Raw genomic sequence first — 26,564 nt, forward strand, 5'->3', positions numbered from 1 at the left:
CTCAGCCTGTTCTACATGAGACTACCTCAGCCCGTTCTACATGAGACTACCTCAGCCCGTTCTACATGAGACTACCTCAGCCCTTATGCTACATGAGACTACCTCAGCCCTTATGCTACATGAGACTACCTCAGCCCTTATGCTACATGAGACTACCTCAGCCCTTATGCTACATGAGACTACCTCAGCCCTTATGCTACATGAGACTACCTCAGCCCGTTCTACATGAGACTACCTCAGCCCTTATGCTACATGAGACTACCTCAGCCCGTTCTACATGAGACTACCTCAGCCCTTATGCTACATGAGACTACCTCAGCCCTTATGCTACATGAGACTACCTCAGCCCTTATGCTACATGAGACTACCTCAGCCCTTATGCTACATGAGACTACCTCAGCCCTTATGCTACATGAGACTACCTCAGCCCGTTCTACATGAGACTACCTCAGCCCGTTCTACATGAGACTACCTCAGCCCTTATGCTACATGAGACTACCTCAGCCCGTTCTACATGAGACTACCTCAGCCCTTATGCTACATGAGACTACCTCAGCCCGTTCTACATGAGACTACCTCAGCCCTTATGCTACATGAGACTACCTCAGCCCTTATGCTACATGAGACTACCTCAGCCCTTATGCTACATGAGACTACCTCAGCCCTTATGCTACATGAGACTACCTCAGCCCTTATGCTACATGAGACTACCTCAGCCCTTATGCTACATGAGACTACCTCAGCCCGTTCTACATGAGACTACCTCAGCCCTTATGCTACATGAGACTACCTCAGCCCTTATGCTACATGAGACTACCTCAGCCCGTTCTACATGAGACTACCTCAGCCCGTTCTACATGAGACTACCTCAGCCCGTTCTACATGAGACTACCTCAGCCCGTTCTACATGAGACTACCTCAGCCCGTTCTACATGAGACTACCTCAGCCCGTTCTACATGAGACTACCTCAGCCCGTTCTACATGAGACTACCTCAGCCCGTTCTACATGAGACTACCTCAGCCCGTTCTACATGAGACTACCTCAGCCCGTTCTACATGAGACTACCTCAGCCCGTTCTACATGAGACTACCTCAGCCCGTTCTACATGAGACTACCTCAGCCCGTTCTACATGAGACTACCTCAGCCCGTTCTACATGAGACTACCTCAGCCCGTTCTACATGAGACTACCTCAGCCCGTTCTACATGAGACTACCTCAGCCCGTTCTACATGAGACTACCTCAGCCCGTTCTACATGAGACTACCTCAGCCCGTTCTACATGAGACTACCTCAGCCCGTTCTACATGAGACTACCTCAGCCCGTTCTACATGAGACTACCTCAGCCCGTTCTACATGAGACTACCTCAGCCCGTTCTACATGAGACTACCTCAGCCCGTTCTACATGAGACTACCTCAGCCCGTTCTACATGAGACTACCTCAGCCCGTTCTACATGAGACTACCTCAGCCCGTTCTACATGAGACTACCTCAGCCCGTTCTACATGAGACTACCTCAGCCCTTATGCTACATGAGACTACCTCAGCCCGTTCTACATGAGACTACCTCAGCCCGTTCTACATGAGACTACCTCAGCCCGTTCTACATGAGACTACCTCAGCCCGTTCTACATGAGACTACCTCAGCCCGTTCTACATGAGACTACCTCAGCCCGTTCTACATGAGACTACCTCAGCCCGTTCTACATGAGACTACCTCAGCCCGTTCTACATGAGACTACCTCAGCCCTTATGCTACATGAGACTACCTCAGCCCTTATGCTACATGAGACTACCTCAGCCCTTATGCTACATGAGACTACCTCAGCCCTTATGCTACATGAGACTACCTCAGCCCTTATGCTACATGAGACTACCTCAGCCCTTATGCTACATGAGACTACCTCAGCCCTTATGCTACATGAGACTACCTCAGCCCTTATGCTACATGAGACTACCTCAGCCCTTATGCTACATGAGACTACCTCAGCCCTTATGCTACATGAGACTACCTCAGCCCTTATGCTACATGAGACTACCTCAGCCCTTATGCTACATGAGACTACCTCAGCCCGTTCTACATGAGACTACCTCAGCCCTTATGCTACATGAGACTACCTCAGCCCTTATGCTACATGAGACTACCTCAGCCCTTATGCTACATGAGACTACCTCAGCCCGTTCTACATGAGACTACCTCAGCCCGTTCTACATGAGACTACCTCAGCCCGTTCTACATGAGACTACCTCAGCCCGTTCTACATGAGACTACCTCAGCCCGTTCTACATGAGACTACCTCAGCCCGTTCTACATGAGACTACCTCAGCCCGTTCTACATGAGACTACCTCAGCCCGTTCTACATGAGACTACCTCAGCCTGTTCGGTGAAAAACCACGTATGCTACATATTTTGTGTAATGTTATGAACACATGTGTTTTATAAACTAAATCAATAGAAACAATGATATCCAAATATATTTTTCCAGGACTGGAAAATGTTTTTTTTTTCAAATAATTCAAACTATTTCCAGGAATGTCCTGAGTGTGGGAACCCTACAGAGTTAATTATTTAAACTGATTATATATCTGTGTCCTTAAAGGTCATGACCTCCTTAGGGCAGGTTGTCCTGGCAACTGCTGTCAATCAAACCATGTTGAAAATAATGACCTTGATATCAGATCTACAAAAAACTACAACGCTGGGATTTCTACACCTGTGTTTGATATCAGATCTAATTTCTACACCTGTGTTTGATATCAGATCTAATTTATACACCTGTGTTTGATATCAGATCTAATTTATACACCTGTGTTTGATATCAGATCTAATTTCTACACCTGTGTTTGATATCAGATCTAATTTCTACACCTGTGCTAGAGTTAAGGTGGCCTTACACTAGGGCATTAACCAAACGTGATTTTTGATAGTCGACACGACTACCATTAAAATCGATTTATAGTCGATTAGTCGGCGGTAAAATATATTTTTTTCCATCCAATCAAGCATTAAAACATCGTGTTCTGAAACGGCCAGCGCGAGTGAAGGGTTAACTGCAAAACAGAGCCGGTGAATGCAGGCCGAGTGGAATAGTAAGAGAGTGGCGACACGCTTTGATCTCACAACAAAGTGGGTGCCTGTGGGCATTTGGATAGTTCCAAACATTGGAACTATCCCATTGAGATTTGGAGAGTGGAGACGGAGGAGGAGGAATGAACGATGCAATGTTTTTCATACAACCCTAAATGTTCAACAACAAGTTACAACCAGTTTTTAGAAGGAGCTACAAGCTAGGAGGAGGTTATGATTACATACTAGGCTTGCTAGCTAGCAGGCTTGCCAGGCTATGAATCAGATGATCAACTACTTCACTCCATTGCGACTATTATAACTATGATCGCGCGGCATAGCTGTTTGTTTTTAATAATGCCACACGCCTGCACTTTTGTTGGATAAGCATGAAGAAAGATGAATAAGCAAAAGAAACATGAAATCACGGCAAGAGCTGTAGTTTGACTGTCACCAAACTGGATAATAGGCTATTGGGCAGAGAGTGAGGAGGGTACTTTACTGTACCGGACGACACGACGACACGTCTCCAATCTAACTTGTTGAACAAACTACAGTAATAAACTCACCAATAGTAAACGTATTTACACACTGTAGTTGTCCCCATTGAGCGTATGAGCCTATGAGGCGTATGCTTTTTGAAAATCTGTCTTAAATGCTGCCAGTGCCACCGCCGCCCACCGCACCTACACAATCTGTCTTAAATGCTGCCAGTGCCACCGCCGCCCACCGCACCTACACAATCTGTCTTAAATGCTGCCAGTGCCACCGCCGCCCACCGCACCTAATCTGTCTTAAATGCTGCCAGTGCCACCGCCGCCCACCGCACCTACACAACAATCTGTCTTAAATGCTGCCAGTGCCACCGCCGCCCACCGCACCTACACAACAATCTGTCTTAAATGCTGCCAGTGCCACCGCCGCCCACCGCACCTACACAATCTGTCTTAAATGCTGCCAGTGCCACCGCCGCCCACCGCACCTAATCTGTCTTAAATGCTGCCAGTGCCACCGCCGCCCACCGCACCTACACAATCTGTCTTAAATGCTGCCAGTGCCACCGCCGCCCACAGCACCTACACAATCTGTCTTAAATGCTGCCAGTGCCACCGCCGCCCACCGCACCTAATCTGTCTTAAATGCTGCCAGCACCTACACAACAATCTGTCTTAAATGCTGCCAGTGCCACCGCCGCCCACCGCACCTAATCTGTCTTAAATGCTGCCAGTGCCACCGCCGCCCACCGCACCTACACAATCTGTCTTAAATGCTGCCAGTGCCACCGCCGCCCACCGCACCTACACAATCTGTCTTAAATGCTGCCAGTGCCACCGCCGCCCACCGCACCTAATCTGTCTTAAATGCTGCCAGTGCCACCGCCGCCCACCGCACCTACACAACCCACGTACAGTAGGCTTGTATATGATATGAAAACAATCAGCCAGGAATGGATTAGTACTGAAGTTGGAGAACTACCAACAAAACAACAGAGCTCACAGCTGCATGTCTGCTGCAGAAAAAAATAATAATAATCATAAAAAATATTAAAGATAATATTAACGATTACTCGATTTTTGATTTACAGTGTCGACTACCGTTTTGCTAGTCGACTAATCGACTAATCGATTTTTATGTTAATGCCCTACCTTACACTAGCCGATTTTTTTCAATCTGAAATCTGATAGCACCACACACTACAGGATAATCGGGCCCGATTATTAGCACACACTACACGAGAGGGGGAGAGAGAGGTGGGTTCACCCGACCGAATATCAAAAAAATTTTATATTGATCGGAGCGGCCCCGATCACGCTGTCATCGGCCCGAGCAGATCTTTTATACAGTCACACTAGATGATAATTTATGCCCGAGAATCGCTCCCGATTGAGTCGGGCACCCCCCGAGCGTCAAAAATGTCCGATTATCGGCTAGTGTACGTCAAGCCTTACGTCAAGCCTTCCTCAAAGAGTGACACACTGAGGAATGCTTGACGGACACAGATTCTGTTATTTCACAATAAATTAGAATGAAGAGGTTTGTCTTTATTGGACAATAAATTAGAATAAAGATGTTTCTGTTATTTGACAGTAAATTAGAATAAAGATGTTTCTGTTATTTGACAGTAAATTAGAATAAAGATGGGGACGCATAGATATTAAAGCTGCGATAAGCAATAACATGACAAACATTTTAATACCTTTTTTTCTTTTTGGTATTCAGACAGCCAGAAATGTAGTCTCTGTGACACATCTAGGGGGCGCAATCTGCATTCAAAGATGTTCCTAGAAGGTTTGTCATTGGTCGATAAAAAAATCACACCCGTGTGAACTGATCAACTGATCAACTGTGATCAACTGTGGTCTGACGTAATGTCTGACGTAATGAAATCACACCCGTGTGAACTGGGTGACCATAGCAACCATGCTCATTTTTTGGTACGAACAGACACGTAAACTAACAAAGCCAGTTGTAGGAGTGGTTTACACCACTCAAAAACCTGGTCGCAATAACTAACCAATCAGGAAGTAGACAGGCAAATGGACCAATGACAAATAACCCCTACCCGTCCTGTGGGTTATTTATTAACCCCTACCTGTCCTGTGGGTTAGATATTAACCCCTACCTGTCCTGTGGGTTAGATATTAACCCCTACCCGTCCTGTGGGTTATTAACCCCTACCTGTCCTGTGGGTTATTAACCCCTACCTGTCCTGTGGGTTATTAACCCCTACCTGTCCTGTGGGTTATTAACCCCTACCTGTCCTGTGGGTTATTAACCCCTACCTGTCCTGTGGGTTATTAACCCCTACCTGTCCTGTGGGTTAGATATTAACCCCTACCTGTCCTGTGGGTTATTAACCCCTACCTGTCCTGTGGGTTAGATATTAACCCCTACCCGTCCTGTGGGTTAGATATTAACCCCTACCTGACCTGTGGGTTAGATATTAACCCCTACCTGTCCTGTGGGTTAGATATTAACCCCTACCCGTCCTGTGGGTTAGATATTAACCCCTACCTGTCCTGTGGGTTAGATATTAACCCCTACCTGTCCTGTGGGTTAGATATTAACCCCTACCTGTCCTGTGGGTTAGATATTAACCCCTACCTGTCCTGTGGGTTAGATATTAACCCCTACCTGTCCTGTGGGTTATTAACCCCTACCTGTCCTGTGGGTTAGATATTAACCCCTACCTGTCCTGTGGGTTAGATATTAACCCCTACCTGTCCTGTGGGTTATTAACCCCTACCTGTCCTGTGGGTTAGATATTAACCCCTACCTGTCCTGTGGGTTAGATATTAACCCCTACCTGTCCTGTGGGTTAGATATTAACCCCTACCTGTCCTGTGGGTTAGATATTAACCCCTACCTGTCCTGTGGGTTATTAACCCCTACCTGTCCTGTGGGTTATTAACCCCTACCTGTCCTGTGGGTTATTAACCCATACCTGTCCTGTGGGTTATTAACCCCTACCTGTCCTGTGGGTTAGATATTAACCCCTACCTGTCCTGTGGGTTAGATATTAACCCCTACCTGTCCTGTGGGTTAGATATTAACCCCTACCCGTCCTGTGGGTTATTAACCCCTACCCGTCCTGTGGGTTATTAACCCATACCTGTCCTGTGGGTTAGATATTAACCCCTACCTGTCCTGTGGGTTAGATATTAACCCCTACCTGTCCTGTGGGTTAGATATTAACCCCTACCTGTCCTGTGGGTTATTAACCCCTACCCGTCCTGTGGGTTATTAACCCCTACCTGTCCTGTGGGTTATTAACCCATACCTGTCCTGTGGGTTAGATATTAACCCCTACCCGTCCTGTGGGTTATTAACCCCTACCTGTCCTGTGGGTTAGATATTAACCCCTACCCGTCCTGTGGGTTATTAACCCCTACCTGTCCTGTGGGTTATTAACCCCTACCCGTCCTGTGGGTTATTAACCCCTACCTGTCCTGTGGGTTAGATATTAACCCATACCTGTCCTGTGGGTTATTAACCCCTACCTGTCCTGTGGGTTATTAACCCCTACCTGTCCTGTGGGTTATTAACCCATACCCGTCCTGTGGGTTAGATATTAACCCATACCTGTCCTGTGGGTTAGATATTAACCCCTACCTGTCCTGTGGGTTATTAACCCCTACCTGTCCTGTGGGTTATTAACCCCTACCCGTCCTGTGGGTTATTAACCCCTACCTGTCCTGTGGGTTAGATATTAACCCATACCTGTCCTGTGGGTTATTAACCCCTACCTGTCCTGTGGGTTATTAACCCCTACCTGTCCTGTGGGTTATTAACCCATACCCGTCCTGTGGGTTAGATATTAACCCCTACCTGTCCTGTGGGTTAGATATTAACCCCTACCTGTCCTGTGGGTTATTAACCCCTACCTGTCCTGTGGGTTAGATATTAACCCCTACCTGTCCTGTGGGTTAGATATTAACCCCTACCTGTCCTGTGGGTTAGATATTAACCCCTACCTGTCCTGTGGGTTAGATAGTAACCCCTACCTGTCCTGTGGGTTAGATAGTAACCCCTACCTGTCCTGTGGGTTAGATATTAACCCCTACCTGTCCTGTGGGTTAGATATTAACCCCTACCTGTCCTGTGGGTTATTAACCCATACCTGTCCTGTGGGTTATTAACCCATACCCGTCCTGTGGGTTATTAACCCCTACCTGTCCTGTGGGTTAGATATTAACCCCTACCTGTCCTGTGGGTTAGATATTAACCCCTACCTGTCCTGTGGGTTATTAACCCCTACCTGTCCTGTGGGTTAGATATTAACCCCTACCTGTCCTGTGGGTTAGATATTAACCCCTACCCGTCCTGTGGGTTATTAACCCCTACCTGTCCTGTGGGTTATTAACCCCTACCTGTCCTGTGGGTTAGATATTAACCCCTACCTGTCCTGTGGGTTATTAACCCCTACCTGTCCTGTGGGTTATTAACCCCTACCTGTCCTGTGGGTTATTAACCCCTACCTGTCCTGTGGGTTATTAACCCCTACCTGTCCTGTGGGTTAGATATTAACCCCTACCTGTCCTGTGGGTTAGATAGTAACCCCTACCTGTCCTGTGGGTTAGATAGTAACCCCTACCTGTCCTGTGGGTTAGATATTAACCCCTACCTGTCCTGTGGGTTATTAACCCCTACCTGTCCTGTGGGTTAGATATTAACCCCTACCTGTCCTGTGGGTTAGATATTAACCCCTACCTGTCCTGTGGGTTAGATAGTAACCCCTACCTGTCCTGTGGGTTAGATATTAACCCCTACCTGTCCTGTGGGTTATTAACCCCTACCTGTCCTGTGGGTTAGATATTAACCCCTACCTGTCCAGATATTAACCCCTACCCGTCCTGTGGGTTAGATATTAACCCCTACCTGTCCTGTGGGTTAGATATTAACCCCTACCCGTCCTGTGGGTTATTAACCCCTACCTGTCCTGTGGGTTATTAACCCCTACCTGTCCTGTGGGTTAGATATTAACCCCTACCTGTCCTGTGGGTTAGATATTAACCCCTACCTGTCCCGTGGGCGGTTCAGATTTGACCAGGACGTTGTCGGGGGGGTCCAGTGGGTCGTTGCGTTTCCTGCGTCGCCTCTTGGAGGTCACATGGTCTCTGGTGGCCATGGTGGGCGGAGCTCCGGGTAGAAGCTGGTCAGGAGGAAGAAGAAAAGCTCGTTAATTAACGTCCAGCTCATATTAAACCCTTCAGACCCGAGGCCGCGTCGGTGTCACCTTACAGCTTGTAGCAAAGTTTAAAAACCAGCATTTTAAACTTTACCTGTTGACAAAGAGCAGATCTGCAAGCTTGTGTGCCGTGCTACGAGCTTGCAGATCTGCCATTTTTTTTAATTTGTGAAAATGTGTGCAAATCATCCGGAAGTTATGCGGGAACGCCTCTACTGAGATAATAACGACAGCCCAGACATCCACACAGAACAGTCCTATCGGATTGAGATAATAACGACAGCCCAGACATCCACACAGAACAGTCCTATCGGATTGACAGCCCAGACATCCACACAGAACAGTCCTATCGGATTGACAGCCCAGACATCCACACAGAACAGTCCTATCGGATTGACAGCCCAGACATCCACACAGAACAGTCCTATCGGATAATAACGACAGCCCAGACATCCACACAGAACAGTCCTATCGGATTGACAGCCCAGACATCCACACAGAACAGTCCTATCGGATAATAACGACAGCCCAGACATCCACAGAACAGTCCTATCGGATTGACAGCCCAGACATCCACACAGAACAGTCCTATCGGATTGACAGCCCAGACATCCACACAGAACAGTCCTATCGGATTGACAGCCCAGACATCCACACAGAACAGTCCTATCGGATTGACAGCCCAGACATCCACACAGAACAGTCCTATCGGATTGACAGCCCAGACATCCACACAGAACAGTCCTATCGGATTGACAGCCCAGACATCCACACAGAACAGTCCTATCGGATAATAACGACAGCCCAGACATCCACAGAACAGTCCTATCGGATTGACAGCCCAGACATCCACACAGAACAGTCCTATCGGCAGTGATGTAAATAGGGTGCGTTTTGCGTCCCAAAACGCACTTTATAGTTTTGGGCCGCACTTCAAAAACATGCGTGCGTCCACGGGATGCACTACTGTACTCCGTGTACAGTAATAATAATCCACGTGAGAAATAAAAATCGCGGAAAAAAATGCGGTAAAACAAATAATCTACGGACACGATCATTTTGCATGGCCGCATGCGACCTCATCCTACGTTATAAACGATAAAATCCACGTAGGACTCGTTGTAGAAACACTAGTTTGTAAGTTAACAACAACACAGTCTGACGGGCGCCGCCATCTTGCTCAGAGTCGAGCGCTGAGCGGAGCGCAGCCTGGAGACCAGAGCCGTTTAGAGAGAGAGAGTGACGACAACATACCGTTCAGTGACTCATGAAGCTCCGTGAATAAACAGTGAACGCGGTTGTCGCAACTCTCTCATCTACAGGCGAACATTTTTGAGCATGACAAACAGAGTAGACCCGATTGAATGGGAAACACACATTGTGTACTGTAACAAACGCCGACACTGTTGTATGTTGTGCGTTGTGGACCGGTGCCACCACACATTAACATGCCCCCACCCACCCCCCAAAAAAAGAAGTGCCAAAGCCAACTGCAGGGCAACAAAAAATATTAGCAACCCTATTTTCTAAATCTAACATCATCATCTGCTAATGATGATGTGTGCTGCTGTGCACAGCCTACCTCCTCCATGACTGCTTCTACTTAATCTCCAGGTTAGTTTTGTAGCATTCATTTTTATTTTGTATGTATTGTGTAATGTGTCATGAAAACAACATAAAGATTTATTAACAGTTAAAACTGGCAGAATTATTATAGATTTCATATAGCCAAAATCATATGAAATATGTATGTAGTATGAATGTAGAGGGTTTTTTTTATTATAATTTATTTTGCTAGCTTTAGTTATAATAATAATTTCTTCTTCGTTTTCTACATGAATATAACCATATAAGATGAAATGGGAGTTAAATGCTGCAATTTGTAAAAATGGCAAAATATGACTCTTAAACGTTGCTGAAGTGGGACTCATCAAATGTCCCTGGGACTCATCTAAAAGACCACCCCTGCATCCCGGGACTCATTACATTGAAAACCTATTTACATCACTGTATCGGATAATAACGACAGTCCTATCGGATCAGAACAGTCCTATCGGATCAGAACAGTCCTATCGGATCAGAACAGTCCTATCAGAACAGTCCTATCAGAACAGTCCTATCAGAACAGTCCTATCGGATCAGAACAGTCCTATCGGATCAGAACAGTCCTATCGGATCAGAACAGTCCTATCGGATCAGAACAGTCCTATCAGAACAGTCCTATCGGATCAGAACAGTCCTATCGGATCAGAACAGTCCTATCGGATCAGAACAGTCCTATCAGAACAGTCCTATCAGAACAGTCCTATCGGATCAGAACAGTCCTATCAGGACAGTCCTATCAGAACAGTCCTATCGGATCAGAACAGTCCTATCAGGACAGTCCTATCAGAACAGTCCTATCGGATCAGAACAGTCCTATCGGATCAGAACAGTCCTATCAGAACAGTCCTATCGGATCAGAACAGTCCTATCGGATCAGAACAGTCCTATCAGAACAGTCCTATCGGATCAGAACAGTCCTATCGGATCAGAACAGTCCTATCAGAACAGTCCTATCGGATCAGAACAGTCCTATCGGATCAGAACAGTCCTATCGGATCAGAACAGTCCTATCAGAACAGCCCTATCGGATCAGAACAGTCCTATCAGAACAGTCCTATCAGAACAGTCCTATCGGATCAGAACAGTCCTATCGGATCAGAACAGTCCTATCAGAACAGTCCTATCAGAACAGTCCTATCGGATCAGAACAGTCCTATCAGGACAGTCCTATCAGAACAGTCCTATCGGATCAGAACAGTCCTATCAGGACAGTCCTATCAGAACAGTCCTATCGGATCAGAACAGTCCTATCGGATCAGAACAGTCCTATCGGATCAGAACAGTCCTATCGGATCAGAACAGTCCTATCGGATCAGTCCTATCGGATCAGAACAGTCCTATCAGAACAGTCCTATCGGATCAGAACAGTCCTATCGGATCAGAACAGTCCTATCGGAACAGTCCTATCGGATCAGAACAGTCCTATCAGAACAGTCCTATCGGATCAGAACAGTCCTATCAGAACAGTCCTATCAGAACAGTCCTATCGGATCAGAACAGTCCTATCGGAACAGTCCTATCGGAACAGTCCTATCAGAACAGTCCTATCAGAACAGTCCTATCAGAACAGTCCTATCAGAACAGTCCTATCGGATCAGAACAGTCCTATCGGATCAGAACAGTCCTATCGGATCAGAACAGTCCTATCGGATCAGAACAGTCCTATCAGAACAGTCCTATCGGATCAGAACAGTCCTATCAGAACAGTCCTATCGGATCAGAACAGTCCTATCAGAACAGTCCTATCAGAACAGTCCTATCGGATCAGAACAGTCCTATCAGAACAGTCCTATCGGATCAGAACAGTCCTATCAGAACAGTCCTATCGGATCAGAACAGTCCTATCAGAACAGTCCTATCGGAACAGTCCTATCGGAACAGTCCTATCGGAACAGTCCTATCGGAACAGTCCTATCGGAACAGTCCTATCAGAACAGTCCTATCAGAACAGTCCTATCAGAACAGTCCTATCAGAACAGTCCTATCAGAACAGTCCTATCAGATGCATTCAACGACGTTAAACTCACTTTGCCACTCGATTTCCCATTCACTTTATGCATACCCTCTAAATATATATATATATATATATATATATATATATATATATATATATGCTTTCAGTGATTTGATATTAGGTATTCAATCAGTCAGTCAATTTGTGGAAAGGGAGAACAGAAAGAGAGAATGTTTCACAAGTGTGTGTCTGGGAAAGTCTCTCTTTCTTTCTTTCTTTCAAAGAGATCTTAGGAGGATTACTATACTATACATAGTGACATCAACACAACTCTTAGAATTCTTCCTAACTTTGTGAGCTTGTAGATCGGCCATTGTCCATATATGTTGTGAGACGCGGTCACTTCATGATGGACCATTCTCACATGTTACTGTAAACCCATCAAAACATGGGACAACAGTAAAACAACATGTCCTCTACTCAGCCCTTCAGTAACAGGTTAACAGTAATAAACAACATGTCCTCTACTCAGCCCTTCAGTAACAGGTTAACAGTAATAAACAACATGTCCTCTACTCGGCCCTTCAGTAACAGGTTAACAGTAATAAACAACATGTCCTCTACTCAGCCCTTCAGTAACAGGTTAACAGTAATAAACAACATGTCCTCTACTCAGCCCTTCAGTAACAGGTTAACAGTAAAACAACATGTCCTCTACTCAGCCCTTCAGTAACAGGTTAACAGTAAAACAACATGTCCTCTACTCAGCCCTTCAGTAACAGGTTAACAGTAATAAACAACATGTCCTCTACTCAGCCCTTCAGTAACAGGTTAACAGTAATAAACAACATGTCCTCTACTCAGCCCTTCAGTAACAGGTTAACAGTAATAAACAGCATGTCCTCTACTCAGCCCTTCAGTAACAGGTTAACAGTAAAACAACATGTCCTCTACTCAGCCCTTCAGTAACAGGTTAACAGTAATAAACAACATGTCCTCTACACAGCCCTTCAGTAACAGGTTAACAGTAAAACAACATGTCCTCTACTCAGCCCTTCAGTAACAGGTTAACAGTAATAAACAACATGTCCTCTACTCAGCCCTTCAGTAACAGGTTAACAGTAATAAACAACATGTCCTCTACTCAGCCCTTCAGTAACAGGTTAACAGTAAAACAACATGTCCTCTACTCAGCCCTTCAGTAACAGGTTAACAGTAATAAACAACATGTCCTCTACTCAGCCCTTCAGTAACAGGTTAACAGTAATAAACAACATGTCCTCTACTCAGCCCTTCAGTAACAGGTTAACAGTAATAAACAACATGTCCTCTACTCGGCCCTTCAGTAACAGGTTAACAGTAATAAACAACATGTCCTCTACTCAGCCCTTCAGTAACAGGTTAACAGTAATAAACAACATGTCCTCTACTCGGCCCTTCAGTAACAGGTTAACAGTAAAACAACATGTCCTCTACTCAGCCCTTCAGTAACAGGTTAACAGTAATAAACAACATGTCCTCTACTCAGCCCTTCAGTAACAGGTTAACAGTAATACACAACATGTCCTCTACTTAGCCCTTCAGTAACAGGTTAACAGTAATACACAACATGTCCTCTACTTAGCCCTTCAGTAACAGGTTAACAGTAATACACAACATGTCCTCTACTTAGCCCTTCAGTAACAGGTTAACAGTAATAAACAACATGTCCTCTACACAGCCCTTCAGTAACAGGTTAACAGTAATAAACAACATGTCCTCTACTCAGCCCTTCAGTAACAGGTTAACAGTAATAAACAACATGTCCTCTACTCGGCCCTTCAGTAACAGGTTAACAGTAATAAACAACATGTCCTCTACTCAGCCCTTCAGTAACAGGTTAACAGTAAAACAACATGTCCTCTACTCAGCCCTTCAGTAACAGGTTAACAGTAATAAACAACATGTCCTCTACTCAGCCCTTCAGTAACAGGTTAACAGTAATAAACAACATGTCCTCTACTCAGCCCTTCAGTAACAGGTTAACAGTAATAAACAACATGTCCTCTACACAGCCCTTCAGTAACAGGTTAACAGTAAAACAACATGTCCTCTACTCAGCCCTTCAGTAACAGGTTAACAGTAATAAACAACATGTCCTCTACACAGCCCTTCAGTAACAGGTTAACAGTAAAACAACATGTCCTCTACTCAGCCCTTCAGTAACAGGTTAACAGTAATAAACAACATGTCCTCTACTCAGCCCTTCAGTAACAGGTTAACAGTAATAAACAACATGTCCTCTACTCAGCCCTTCAGTAACAGGTTAACAGTAAAACAACATGTCCTCTACTCAGCCCTTCAGTAACAGGTTAACAGTAATAAACAACATGTCCTCTACTCAGCCCTTCAGTAACAGGTTAACAGTAAAACAACATGTCCTCTACTCAGCCCTTCAGTAACAGGTTAACAGTAATAAACAACATGTCCTCTACTCAGCCCTTCAGTAACAGGTTAACAGTAATAAACAACATGTCCTCTACTCAGCCCTTCAGTAACAGGTTAACAGTAATAAACAACATGTCCTCTACTCAGCCCTTCAGTAACAGGTTAACAGTAATAAACAACATGTCCTCTACTCGGCCCTTCAGTAACAGGTTAACAGTAATAAACAACATGTCCTCTACTCAGCCCTTCAGTAACAGGTTAACAGTAATAAACAACATGTCCTCTACTCAGCCCTTCAGTAACAGGTTAACAGTAATAAACAACATGTCCTCTACTCAGCCCTTCAGTAACAGGTTAACAGTAATAAACAACATGTCCTCTACTCAGCCCTTCAGTAACAGGTTAACAGTAATAAACAACATGTCCTCTACTCAGCCCTTCAGTAACAGGTTAACAGTAATAAACAACATGTCCTCTACTCAGCCCTTCAGTAACAGGTTAACAGTAATAAACAACATGTCCTCTACTCATCCCTTCAGTAACAGGTTAACAGTAAAACAACATGTCCTCTACTCAGCCCTTCAGTAACAGGTTAACAGTAATAAACAACATGGCCGCAGGTCCAACATGGCCGCCTGTCTACTCACCCCAGAGGACTTGAGCTGTTTCTGCTGGTCGATCTTGATGAGCTGGACCTTGGCCTTCTTCAGGAGGTTGAACATCCTCCTGTTGGCTCCACTGAGACGAACCCTCTGGGAGGACTTCTCCTCGACCTCCTCCTCCTCCTCCTCTATGGGTGGACCTAAACCACAACACACACATATTAGACCCTATGGGTGGACCTAAACCACAACACACACATATTAGACCCTCTGGGTGGACCTAAACCACAACACACACATATTAGACCCTCTGGGGGGACCTAAACCACAACACACACATGATGACCCTCTGGGTGGACCTAAACCACAACACACACATAATGACCCTCTGGGTGGACCTAAACCACAACACACACATAATGACCCTCTGGGTGGACCTAAACCACAACACACACATAATGACCCTCTCTGGGTGGACTTCTCCTCAACCTCCTCCTCTCTGGGTGGTCAACACAAACATATGTAACTAGAACCCACCTGGTTGGATGTCTAGGGTGTAAAGTAGAACCTGGTTGGATGTCTAGGGTGTAAAGTAGAACCTGGTTGGATGTCTAGGGTGTAAAGTAGAAGCTGGTTGGATGTATAGGGTGTAAAGTAGAAGCTGGTTGGATGTATAGGGTGTAAAGTAGAACCTGGTTGGATGTCTAGGGTGTAAAGTAGAACCTGGTTGGATGTCTAGGGTGTAAAGTAGAACCTGGTTGGATGTCTAGGGTGTAAAGTAGAAGCAGGTTGGATGTATAGGGTGTAAAGTAGAACCTGGTTGGATGTCTAGGGTGTAAAGTAGAACCTGGTTGGATGTCTAGGGTGTAAAGTAGAACCAGGTTGGATGTCTAGGGTGTAAAGTAGAACCTGGTTGGATGTCTAGGGTGTAAAGTAGAACCAGGTTGGATGTCTAGGGTGTAAAGTAGAACCCACCTGGTTGGATGTCCTCAGGCTCCTCCTCCTCCTCCTCCTCCTCCTCCTCCTCCTCCACGGTGCTCCTGGGCTGGGGGTCTCTGGCGGTCAGCGAGAGCAGCTTGGAGTTCCTGACGCACACGGACACCTTCCTGACCACGCCGGGGGCGTTCAGGTCCTCGATCTTCAGCTTGGACTTGACCGTGGCGCCGCTGGTCGAGTCCACTTCTTTCTTCAGCTTGGCCTTGACCATGGCGGGGGTCTTCAGGTCTTGTTTCTTCAGTGTGGCCTTGACCACGCCGGGGACCTTCAAGTCTAGTATGTTCAGCTTGGACTTGCCCACGCCTGAGGCGTTGAGGTCTTTCTTCACTTTGGTCTTGACCGCCCCGGGGGTCTTCAGGTCCAGTTGCTTCAGCTTGGACTTGACCGAACGGGGAGCTTTCAGGTCGAGTTTCTTCAGCTTGGACTTGACCGCACCGGGAGTCTTCAGGTCCAGTTTTTTCAGCTTGGACTTGACCGAACGGGGAGCCTTCAGGTCCAGTTTCTTCCTGGACTTGACCGCTGCCTTCTCGGCGTTGCTGCCGCGCTGCCTCAGGCTGATGCTCTTGACCTCGTCGTCTAGACCCTCGGCCAGGTCGATGGGAGGGGGGGGAAGCTTGGACGCACTGCTGCAGATACTGATGGTACTGGAGCTGGAGCTGGTGCTGCCCCCGCTGGCCTCTGGACTCTTCTTACTGCGAGGAAGTCCTGGAGGGGTGGGTGGAGAGGTGGATAAATGGTGCATTTATATAGCGCCTTTATCCAAGGCGCTTTACAGAGATTGTGCATTACATTCACCCATTCACGCACACATTCATACACCGATGGCGGTGGAAACCATGCAAGGCACCAACCTGCACATCAGGAGCAATTAGGGGTTCAGTGTCTTGCTCAAGGACACTTCGACACTAACTCTGGGGGAGCCCACAGTGTTCGAACGGGCAACCTTGCGGTTACCATCCGGCCACTCTACCCCTGAGCCACCACCACCCCCTAGTGGCCACTCTACCCCTGAGCAACCGCCGCCCCCCTAGTGGCCACTCTACCCCTGAGCCACCGCCACCCCCTAGTGGCCACTCTACCCCTGAGCCACCGCCGCCCCCTAGTGGCCACTCTACCCCTGAGCCACCGCCACCCCCTAGTGGCCACTCTACCCCTGAGCCACCGCCGCCCCCTAGTGGCCACTCTACCCCTGAGCCACCGCCGCCCCCTAGTGGCCACTCTACCCCTGAGCCACCGCCACCCCCTAGTGGCCACTCTACCCCTGAGCCACCGCCACCCCCTAGTGGCCACTCTACCCTTGAGCCACCGCCGCCCCCTAGTGGCCACTCTACCCCTGAGCCACCGCCGCCCCCTAGTGGCCACTCTACCCCTGAGCCACCGCCACCCCCTAGTGGCCACTCTACCCCTGAGCCACCGCCGCCCCCTAGTGGCCACTCTACCCCTGAGCCACCGCCGCCCCCTAGTGGCCACTCTACCCCTGAGCCACCGCCGCCCACTAGTGGCCACTCTACCCCTGAGCAACCGCCGCCCACTAGTGGCCACTCTACCCCTGAGCCACCGCCGCCCCCTAGTGGCCACTCTACCCCTGAGCCACCACCCCCCCCCCTAGTGGCCACTCTACCCCTGAGCCACCGCCGCCCCCTAGTGGCCACTCTACCCCTGAGCAACCGCCGCCCACTAGTGGCCACTCTACCCCTGAGCAACCGCCGCCCACTAGTGGCCACTCTACCCCTGAGCCACCGCCGCCCCCTAGTGGCCACTCTACCCCTGAGCCACCACCCCCCCCCCTAGTGGCCACTCTACCCCTGAGCCACCGCCGCCCCCTAGTGGCCACTCTACCCCTGAGCAACCGCCGCCCACTAGTGGCCACTCTACCCCTGAGCCACCGCCGCCCCCTAGTGGCCACTCTACCCCTGAGCCACCACCCCCCCCCCTAGTGGCCACTCTACCCCTGAGCCACCGCCGCCCCCTAGTGGCCACTCTACCCCTGAGCCACCGCCGCCCCCTAGTGGCCACTCTACCCTTGAGCCACCGCCGCCCCCTAGTGGCCACTCTACCCCTGAGCCACCGCCGCCCCCTAGTGGCCACTCTACCCTTGAGCCACCGCCACCCCCTAGTGGCCACTCTACCCCTGAGCCACCGCCACCCCCTAGTGGCCACTCTACCCCTGAGCCACCGCCGCCCCCTAGTGGCCACTCTACCCCTGAGCCACCGCCACCCCCTAGTGGCCACTCTACCCCTGAACCACCGCCGCCCCCTAGTGGCCACTCTACCCCTGAGCCACCGCCACCCCCTAGTGGCCACTCTACCCCTGAGCCACCGCCGCCCCCTAGTGGCCACTCTACCCCTGAGCCACCGCCACCCCCTAGTGGCCACTCTACCCCTGAGCCACCGCCGCCCCCTAGTGGCCACTCTACCCCTGAGCCACCGCCGCCCCCTAGTGGCCACTCTACCCCTGAGCAACCGCCGCCCACTAGTGGCCACTCTACCCCTGAGCCACCGCCGCCCCCTAGTGGCCACTCTACCCCTGAGCCACCACCCCCCCCCCTAGTGGCCACTCTACCCCTGAGCCACCGCCGCCCCCTAGTGGCCACTCTACCCCTGAGCCACCGCCGCCCCCTAGTGGCCACTCTACCCTTGAGCCACCGCCGCCCCCTAGTGGCCACTCTACCCCTGAGCCACCGCCGCCCCCTAGTGGCCACTCTACCCTTGAGCCACCGCCGCCCCCTAGTGGCCACTCTACCGCTGAGCCACCGCCGCCCCCTAGTGGCCACTCTACCCCTGAGCCACCGCCGCCCCCTAGTGGCCACTCTACCCCTGAGCCACCGCCGCCCCCTAGTGGCCACTCTACCCCTCTGAGCCACCGCCGCCCCCTAGTGGCCACTCTACCCCTGAACCACCGCCGCCCCCTAGTGGCCACTCTACCCCTGAGCCACCGCCGCCCCCTAGTGGCCACTCTACCCCTGAGCCACCGCCGCCCCCTAGTGGCCACTCTACCCCTGAGCAACCGCCGCCCACTAGTGGCCACTCTACCCCTGAGCAACCGCCGCCCACTAGTGGCCACTCTACCCCTGAGCCACCGCCGCCCCCTAGTGGCCACTCTACCCCTGAGCCACCGCCGCCCCCTAGTGGCCACTCTACCCCTGAGCCACCGCCGCCCCCTAGTGGCCACTCTACCCCTGAGCAACCGCCGCCCACTAGTGGCCACTCTACCCCTGAGCCACCGCCGCCCCCTAGTGGCCACTCTACCCCTGAGCCACCGCCGCCCCCTAGTGGCCACTCTACCCCTGAGCCACCGCCGCCCCCTAGTGGCCACTCTACCCCTGAGCCACCGCCGCCCACTAGTGGCCACTCTACCCCTGAGCCACCGCCGCCCCCTAGTGGCCACTCTACCCTTGAGCCACGGCCGCCCACTAGTGGCCACTCTACCCCTGAGCCACCGCCGCCCCCTAGTGGCCACTCTACCCCTGAGCCACCGCCGCCCCCTAGTGGCCACTCTACCCCTGAGCCACCGCCGCCCCCTAGTGGCCACTCTACCCCTGAGCCACCGCCGCCCCCTAGTGGCCACTCTACCCCTGAACCACCGCCGCCCCCTAGTGGCCACTCTACCCCTGAGCCACGGCCGCCCACTAGTGGCCACTCTACCCCTGAGCCACCGCCGCCCCCTAGTGGCCACTCTACCCCTGAACCACCGCCGCCCCCTAGTGGCCACTCTACCCCTGAGCCACCGCCGCCCCCCTAGTGGCCACTTTACCCCTGAGCCACCGCCGCCCACAGAGAGGTGTGACAGTTAAATCCTCTGCTACAGAGTATGCACATGCACCACTTTTCCACCGGGGCACGTTCGGGTGATATTAGACATTACAGTACATTAGAATGCTAATTGTTCTAGACTAACTGTACAGTATGTCATCAGAATGCATTGTTCTAGACTACTAACTGTATGTCATCAGAATGCATTGTTCTAGACTACTAACTGTATGTCATCAGAATGCATTGTTCTAGACTACTAACTGTATGTCATCAGAATGCATTGTTCTAGACTACTAACTGTATGTCATCAGAATGCATTGTTCTAGACTACTAACTGTATGTCATCAGAATGCATTGTTCTAGACTACTAACTGTATGTCATCAGAATGCATTGTTCTAGACTACTAGTACTAACTGTATGTCATCAGAATGCATTGTTCTAGACTACTAACTGTATGTCATCAGAATGCATTGTTCTAGACTACCAACTGTATGTCATCAGAATGCATTGTTCTAGACTACTAACTGTATGTCATAAGAATGCATTGTTCTAGACTACTAACTATGTCATCAGAATGCATTGTTCTAGACTACTAATTGTATGTCATCAGAATGCATTGTTCTAGACTACTAACTGTATGTCATCAGAATGCATTGTTCTAGACTACTAACTGTATGTCATCAGAATGCATTGTTCTAGACTACTAACTGTATGTCATAAGAATGCATTGTTCTAGACTACTAACTATGTCATCAGAATGCATTGTTCTAGACTACTAACTGTATGTCATCAGAATGCATTGTTCTAGACTACCAACTGTATGTCATCAGAATGCATTGTTCTAGACTACTAACTGTATGTCATCAGAATGCATTGTTCTAGACTACTAACTGTATGTCATCAGAATGCATTGTTCTAGACTACTAACTGTATGTCATCAGAATGCATTGTTCTAGACTACTAACTGTATGTCATTAGAATGCATTGTTCTAGACTACTAACTGTATGTCATCAGAATGCATTGTTCTAGACTACTAACTGTATGTCATCAGAATGCATTGTTCTAGACTACTAACTGTATGTCATCAGAATGCATTGTTCTAGACTACTAACTGTATGTCATCAGAATGCATTGTTCTAGACTACTAACTGTATGTCATCAGAATGCATTGTTCTAGACTACCAACTGTATGTCATCAGAATGCATTGTTCTAGACTACTAACTGTATGTCATCAGAATGCATTGTTCTAGACTACCAACTGTATGTCATCAGAATGCATTGTTCTAGACTACTAACTGTATGTCATCAGAATGCATTGTTCTAGACTACCAACGAGGGAAGTTTGGAAAATGTGGACAGAGTAATAGATGTAATAGTCATGGCTACCTGTGTGCAGGCTCTTCAGACTCTTGTAGATCTTCAGGTGAGGGGTGGTCTGCTGTCTGTTCAACTTGGACATGCTCCTCTTCCTGCCTCCCCCGGCCTGGAGGTGGCTGGGCGAGCGGGGCGAGCGGGGCGAGGGCAGGTCGTAGCAGGGCTTGGACAGGAACATGTTTTCGTACTGGCTCTCCAGGGTCTTGGGGTCCAGGCCGTACGACTCCTCGCCTGGAGACTCCCCCGGCAGGCTCCACTTGAAGCTGGGGTTCCTCAGGAGAGACCTCCTTTTGGAAGGGCTGTCAGGGTGCATATGTTGGTTAGACCTTATGAAGGGCAGCCAGGGTGCACCTTATGAAGGGCAGTCAGGGTGCATATGTTGGTTAGACCTTATGAAGGGCAGTCAGGGTGCATATGTTGGTTAGACCTTATGAAGGGCAGTCAGGGTGCATATGTTGGTTAGACCTTATGAAGGGCAGTCAGGGTGCACCTTATGAAGGGCAGCCAGGGTGCATATGTTGGTTAGACCTTATGAAGGGCAGTCAGGGTGCATATGTTGGTTAGACCTTATGAAGGGCAGTCAGGGTGCATATGTTGGTTAGACCTTATGAAGGGCAGTCAGGGTGCACCTTATGAAGGGCAGCCAGGGTGCATATGTTGGTTAGACCTTATGAAGGGCAGTCAGGGTGCACCTTATGAAGGGCAGTCAGGGTGCACCTTATGAAGGGCAGCCAGGGTGCATATGTTGGTTAGACCTTATGAAGGGCAGCCAGGGTGCATATGTTGGTTAGACCTTATGAAGGGCAGTCAGGGTGCATATGTTGGTTAGACCTTATGAAGGGCAGCCAGGGTGCATATGTTGGTTAGACCTTATGAAGGGCAGTCAGGGTGCATATGTTGGTTAGACCTTATGAAGGGCAGCCAGGGTGCATATGTTGGTTAGACCTTATGAAGGGCAGTCAGGGTGCATATGTTGGTTAGACCTTATGAAGGGCAGTCAGGGTGTTGGTTAGACCTTATGAAGGGCAGTCAGGGTGCATATGTTGGTTAGACCTTATGAAGGGCAGCCAGGGTGCATATGTTGGTTAGACCTTATGAAGGGCAGTCAGGGTGCATATGTTGGTTAGACCTTATGAAGGGCAGCCAGGGTGCATATGTTGGTTAGACCTTATGAAGGGCAGTCAGGGTGCATATGTTGGTTAGACCTTATGAAGGGCAGTCAGGGTGCATATGTTGGTTAGACCTTATGAAGGGCAGTCAGGGTGCATATGTTGGTTAGACCTTATGAAGGGCAGTCAGGGTGTTGGTTAGACCTTATGAAGGGCAGTCAGGGTGTTGGTTAGACCTTATGAAGGGCAGTCAGGGTGTTGGTTAGACCTTATGAAGGGCAGTCAGGGTGTTGGTTAGACCTTATGAAGGGCAGTCAGGGTGCATATGTTGGTTAGACCTTATGAAGGGCAGTCAGGGTGCATATGTTGGTTAGACCTTATGAAGGGCAGTCAGGGTGCACCTTATGAAGGGCAGCCAGGGTGCATATGTTGGTTAGACCTTATGAAGGGCAGTCAGGGTGCATATGTTGGTTAGACCTTATGAAGGGCAGTCAGGGTGCATATGTTGGTTAGACCTTATGAAGGGCAGTCAGGGTGCATATGTTGGTTAGACATACTATTGTCAACCCACAATTGAGAGGGGCCAGACTTAATTAGAGGCCGAGGTCAAACCTTTGACCCGCATTTTTCACATCTGGCTTTTATAGCGCCACCAGGAAGCCAACTTTTGTAAAAAACATGTTTTTATATTACTCCTCCAGATTTTGTCCACAAATCCCACAAATCGTTACACAGTATCTCTATAGTCATGTGCTCGAAACGGATCTGTCCGATATTTCATATTCCATCCTAATTGGCTAACATTGGCTTTCAAAGTTTGCAGGACAGGTTGTCCCGTTTTGAACAAAATGCCTCAAATCATGAATGCAGCGTGCAATTTACGTGACCTCTTTCACGCACTTTCCTACTAGGCTGAGGAATATATATCCCACATATATATCCCACCACAGCAGGTGGATTTTTGCAAAACACATGTTTGGAACAAAATGCCTCAAATCATCCAATTGCCATCGAAGGCGTAAGAAGAAATGTCACCATTTTCACCTTGGCCTATTATAGCGCCACCAGGAGGCCACAACCTGGCCTGGTGGAGACCTGTCCTATTATAGCGCCACCAGGAGGCCACAATAACCTCCCCTGCCCTGGTGGAGACCTGTCCTATTATAGCGCCACCAGGAGGCCACAATAACCTCCCCTGCCCTGGTGGAGACCTGTCCTATTATAGCGCCACCAGGAGGCCACAACCTGCCCTGCCCTGGTGGAGACCTGTCCTATTATAGCGCCACCAGGAGGCCACAACCTCCCCTGCCCTGGTGGAGACCTGTCCTATTATAGCGCCACCAGGAGGCCACAACCTGCCCTGGCCTGGTGGAGACCTGTCCTATTATAGCACCACCAGGAGGCCAAAACCTGCCCTGGTGGAGACCTGTCCTATTATAGCGCCACCAGGAGGCCACAATAACCTCCCCTGCCCTGGTGGAGACCTGTCCTATTATAGCGCCACCAGGAGGCCACAACCTCCCCTGCCCTGGTGGAGACCTGTCCTATTATAGCGCCACCAGGAGGCCACAACCTGCCCTGGCCTGGTGGAGACCTGTCCTATTATAGCGCCACCAGGAGGCCACAATAACCTCCCCTGCCCTGGTGGAGACCTGTCCTATTATAGCGCCACCAGGAGGCCACAATAACCTCCCCTGCCCTGGTGGAGACCTGTCCTATTATAGCGCCACCAGGAGGCCACAATAACCTCCCCTGCCCTGGTGGAGACCTGTCCTATTATAGCGCCACCAGGAGGCCACAATAACCTCCCCTGCCCTGGTGGAGACCTGTCCTATTATAGCGCCACCAGGAGGCCACAATAACCTCCCCTGCCCTGGTGGAGACCTGTCCTATTATAGCGCCACCAGGAGGCCACAATAACCTCCCCTGCCCTGGTGGAGACCTGTCCTATTATAGCGCCACCAGGAGGCCACAATAACCTCCCCTGCCCTGGTGGAGACCTGTCCTATTATAGCGCCACCAGGAGGCCACAACCTGCCCTGGCCTGGTGGAGACCTGTCCTATTATAGCGCCACCAGGAGGCCACAACCTGCCCTGGCCTGGTGGAGACCTGTCCTATTATAGCGCCACCAGGAGGCCACAACCTGCCCTGGCCTGGTGGAGACCTGTCCTATTATAGCGCCACCAGGAGGCCACAATAACCTCCCCTGCCCTGGTGGAGACCTGTCCTATTATAGCGCCACCAGGAGGCCACAACCTGCCCTGGCCTGGTGGAGACCTGTCCTATTATAGCGCCACCAGGAGGCCACAATAACCTCCCCTGCCCTGGTGGAGACCTGTCCTATTATAGCGCCACCAGGAGGCCACAACCTCCCCTGCCCTGGTGGAGACCTGTCCTATTATAGCGCCACCAGGAGGCCACAATAACCTCCCCTGCCCTGGTGGAGACCTGTCCTATTATAGCGCCACCAGGAGGCCACAACCTGCCCTGGTGGAGACCTGTCCTATTATAGCGCCACCAGGAGGCCACAACCTGCCCTGGCCTGGTGGAGACCTGTCCTATTATAGCGCCACCAGGAGGCCACAATAACCTCCCCTGCCCTGGTGGAGACCTGTCCTATTATAGCGCCACCAGGAGGCCACAACCTCCCCTGCCCTGGTGGAGACCTGTCCTATTATAGCGCCACCAGGAGGCCACAATAACCTCCCCTGCCCTGGTGGAGACCTGTCCTATTATAGCGCCACCAGGAGGCCACAACCTGCCCTGGTGGAGACCTGTCCTATTATAGCGCCACCAGGAGGCCACAACCTGCCCTGGCCTGGTGGAGACCTGTCCTATTATAGCGCCACCAGGAGGCCACAATAACCTCCCCTGCCCTGGTGGAGACCTGTCCTATTATAGCGCCACCAGGAGGCCACAACCTGCCCTGGCCTGGTGGAGACCTGTCCTATTATAGCGCCACCAGGAGGCCACAATAACCTCCCCTGCCCTGGTGGAGACCTGTCCTATTATAGCGCCACCAGGAGGCCACAATAACCTCCCCTGCCCTGGTGGAGACCTGTCCTATTATAGCGCCACCAGGAGGCCACAATAACCTCCCCTGCCCTGGTGGAGACCTGTCCTATTATAGCGCCACCAGGAGGCCACAATAACCTCCCCTGCCCTGGTGGAGACCTGTCCTATTATAGCGCCACCAGGAGGCCACAATAACCTCCCCTGCCCTGGTGGAGACCTGTCCTATTATAGCGCCACCAGGAGGCCACAATAACCTCCCCTGCCCTGGTGGAGGGCACTTTATCCAGTTATTATTACCTCTTGTTGGAGGACTTGGCCGCTCTCTTGGGGGAGGGGAACAGGTTGTGGTCGGCTCTCTTGGGGGAGGGGAACAGGCTGTGGTCGGGCGAGGAGGAGAACAGACTGCGCGTCACGGCGCTGGCATCGTCCAGCTCCTGGCTGGAGAACAGGTTCACGTCCAGCTGGGCTTCGCTCAGCAGGTCCTCCTCATCCTCTGCTGGAAGGATGGGGGACAGCTCCCCCTCGTCCCCCGTCCCCTCGTAGGGCTGTGGGTTCAGAACCATGTTTAAATAAGGGTCCCCCTCGTCCCCCGTCCCCTCGTAGGGCTGTGGGGTCATAAGGGTCCCCCTCGTCCCCCGTCCCCTCGTAGGGCTGTGGGGTCATAAGGGTCCCCCTCGTCCCCCGTCCCCTCGTAGGGCTGTGGGGTCAGAACCATGTTTAAATAAGGGTCCCCCTCATCCCCCGTCCCCTCGTAGGGCTGTGGGTTCAGAACCATGTTTAAATAAGGGTCCCCCTCGTAGGGCTGTGGGGTCATAAGGGTCCCCCTCGTCCCCCGTCCCCTCGTAGGGCTGTGGGGTCAGAACCATGTTTAAATAAGGGTCCCCCTCGTCCCCCCTCCCCTCGTAGGGCTGTGGGGTCATAAGGGTCCCCCTCGTCCCCCGTCCCCTCGTAGGGCTGTGGGGTCAT

At 50.1% G+C, this 26,564-nt stretch overlaps 1 protein-coding gene across 1 annotated transcript in view; it reads right to left on the reverse strand.

Annotated features, from left to right (window-relative positions):
- The window catches only part of LOC306925206 (histone-lysine N-methyltransferase 2A-like), a 167,316-nt gene that overhangs the window by 101,148 nt on the left and 39,604 nt on the right, over positions 1 to 26,564 (reverse strand). Inside the window, 5 exon segments of the mRNA XM_079503897.1 lie at positions 8,592 to 8,723; positions 15,393 to 15,547; positions 16,323 to 17,048; positions 21,486 to 21,772; positions 25,896 to 26,143. Of these exon segments, the coding sequence (XP_079360023.1) occupies positions 8,592 to 8,723; positions 15,393 to 15,547; positions 16,323 to 17,048; positions 21,486 to 21,772; positions 25,896 to 26,143 (1,548 nt within the window).

Source organism: Electrona antarctica (assembly GCF_951216825.1).
Source record: "Electrona antarctica genome assembly, chromosome: 6".
NCBI classification, from domain to species: domain Eukaryota; kingdom Metazoa; phylum Chordata; class Actinopteri; order Myctophiformes; family Myctophidae; genus Electrona; species Electrona antarctica.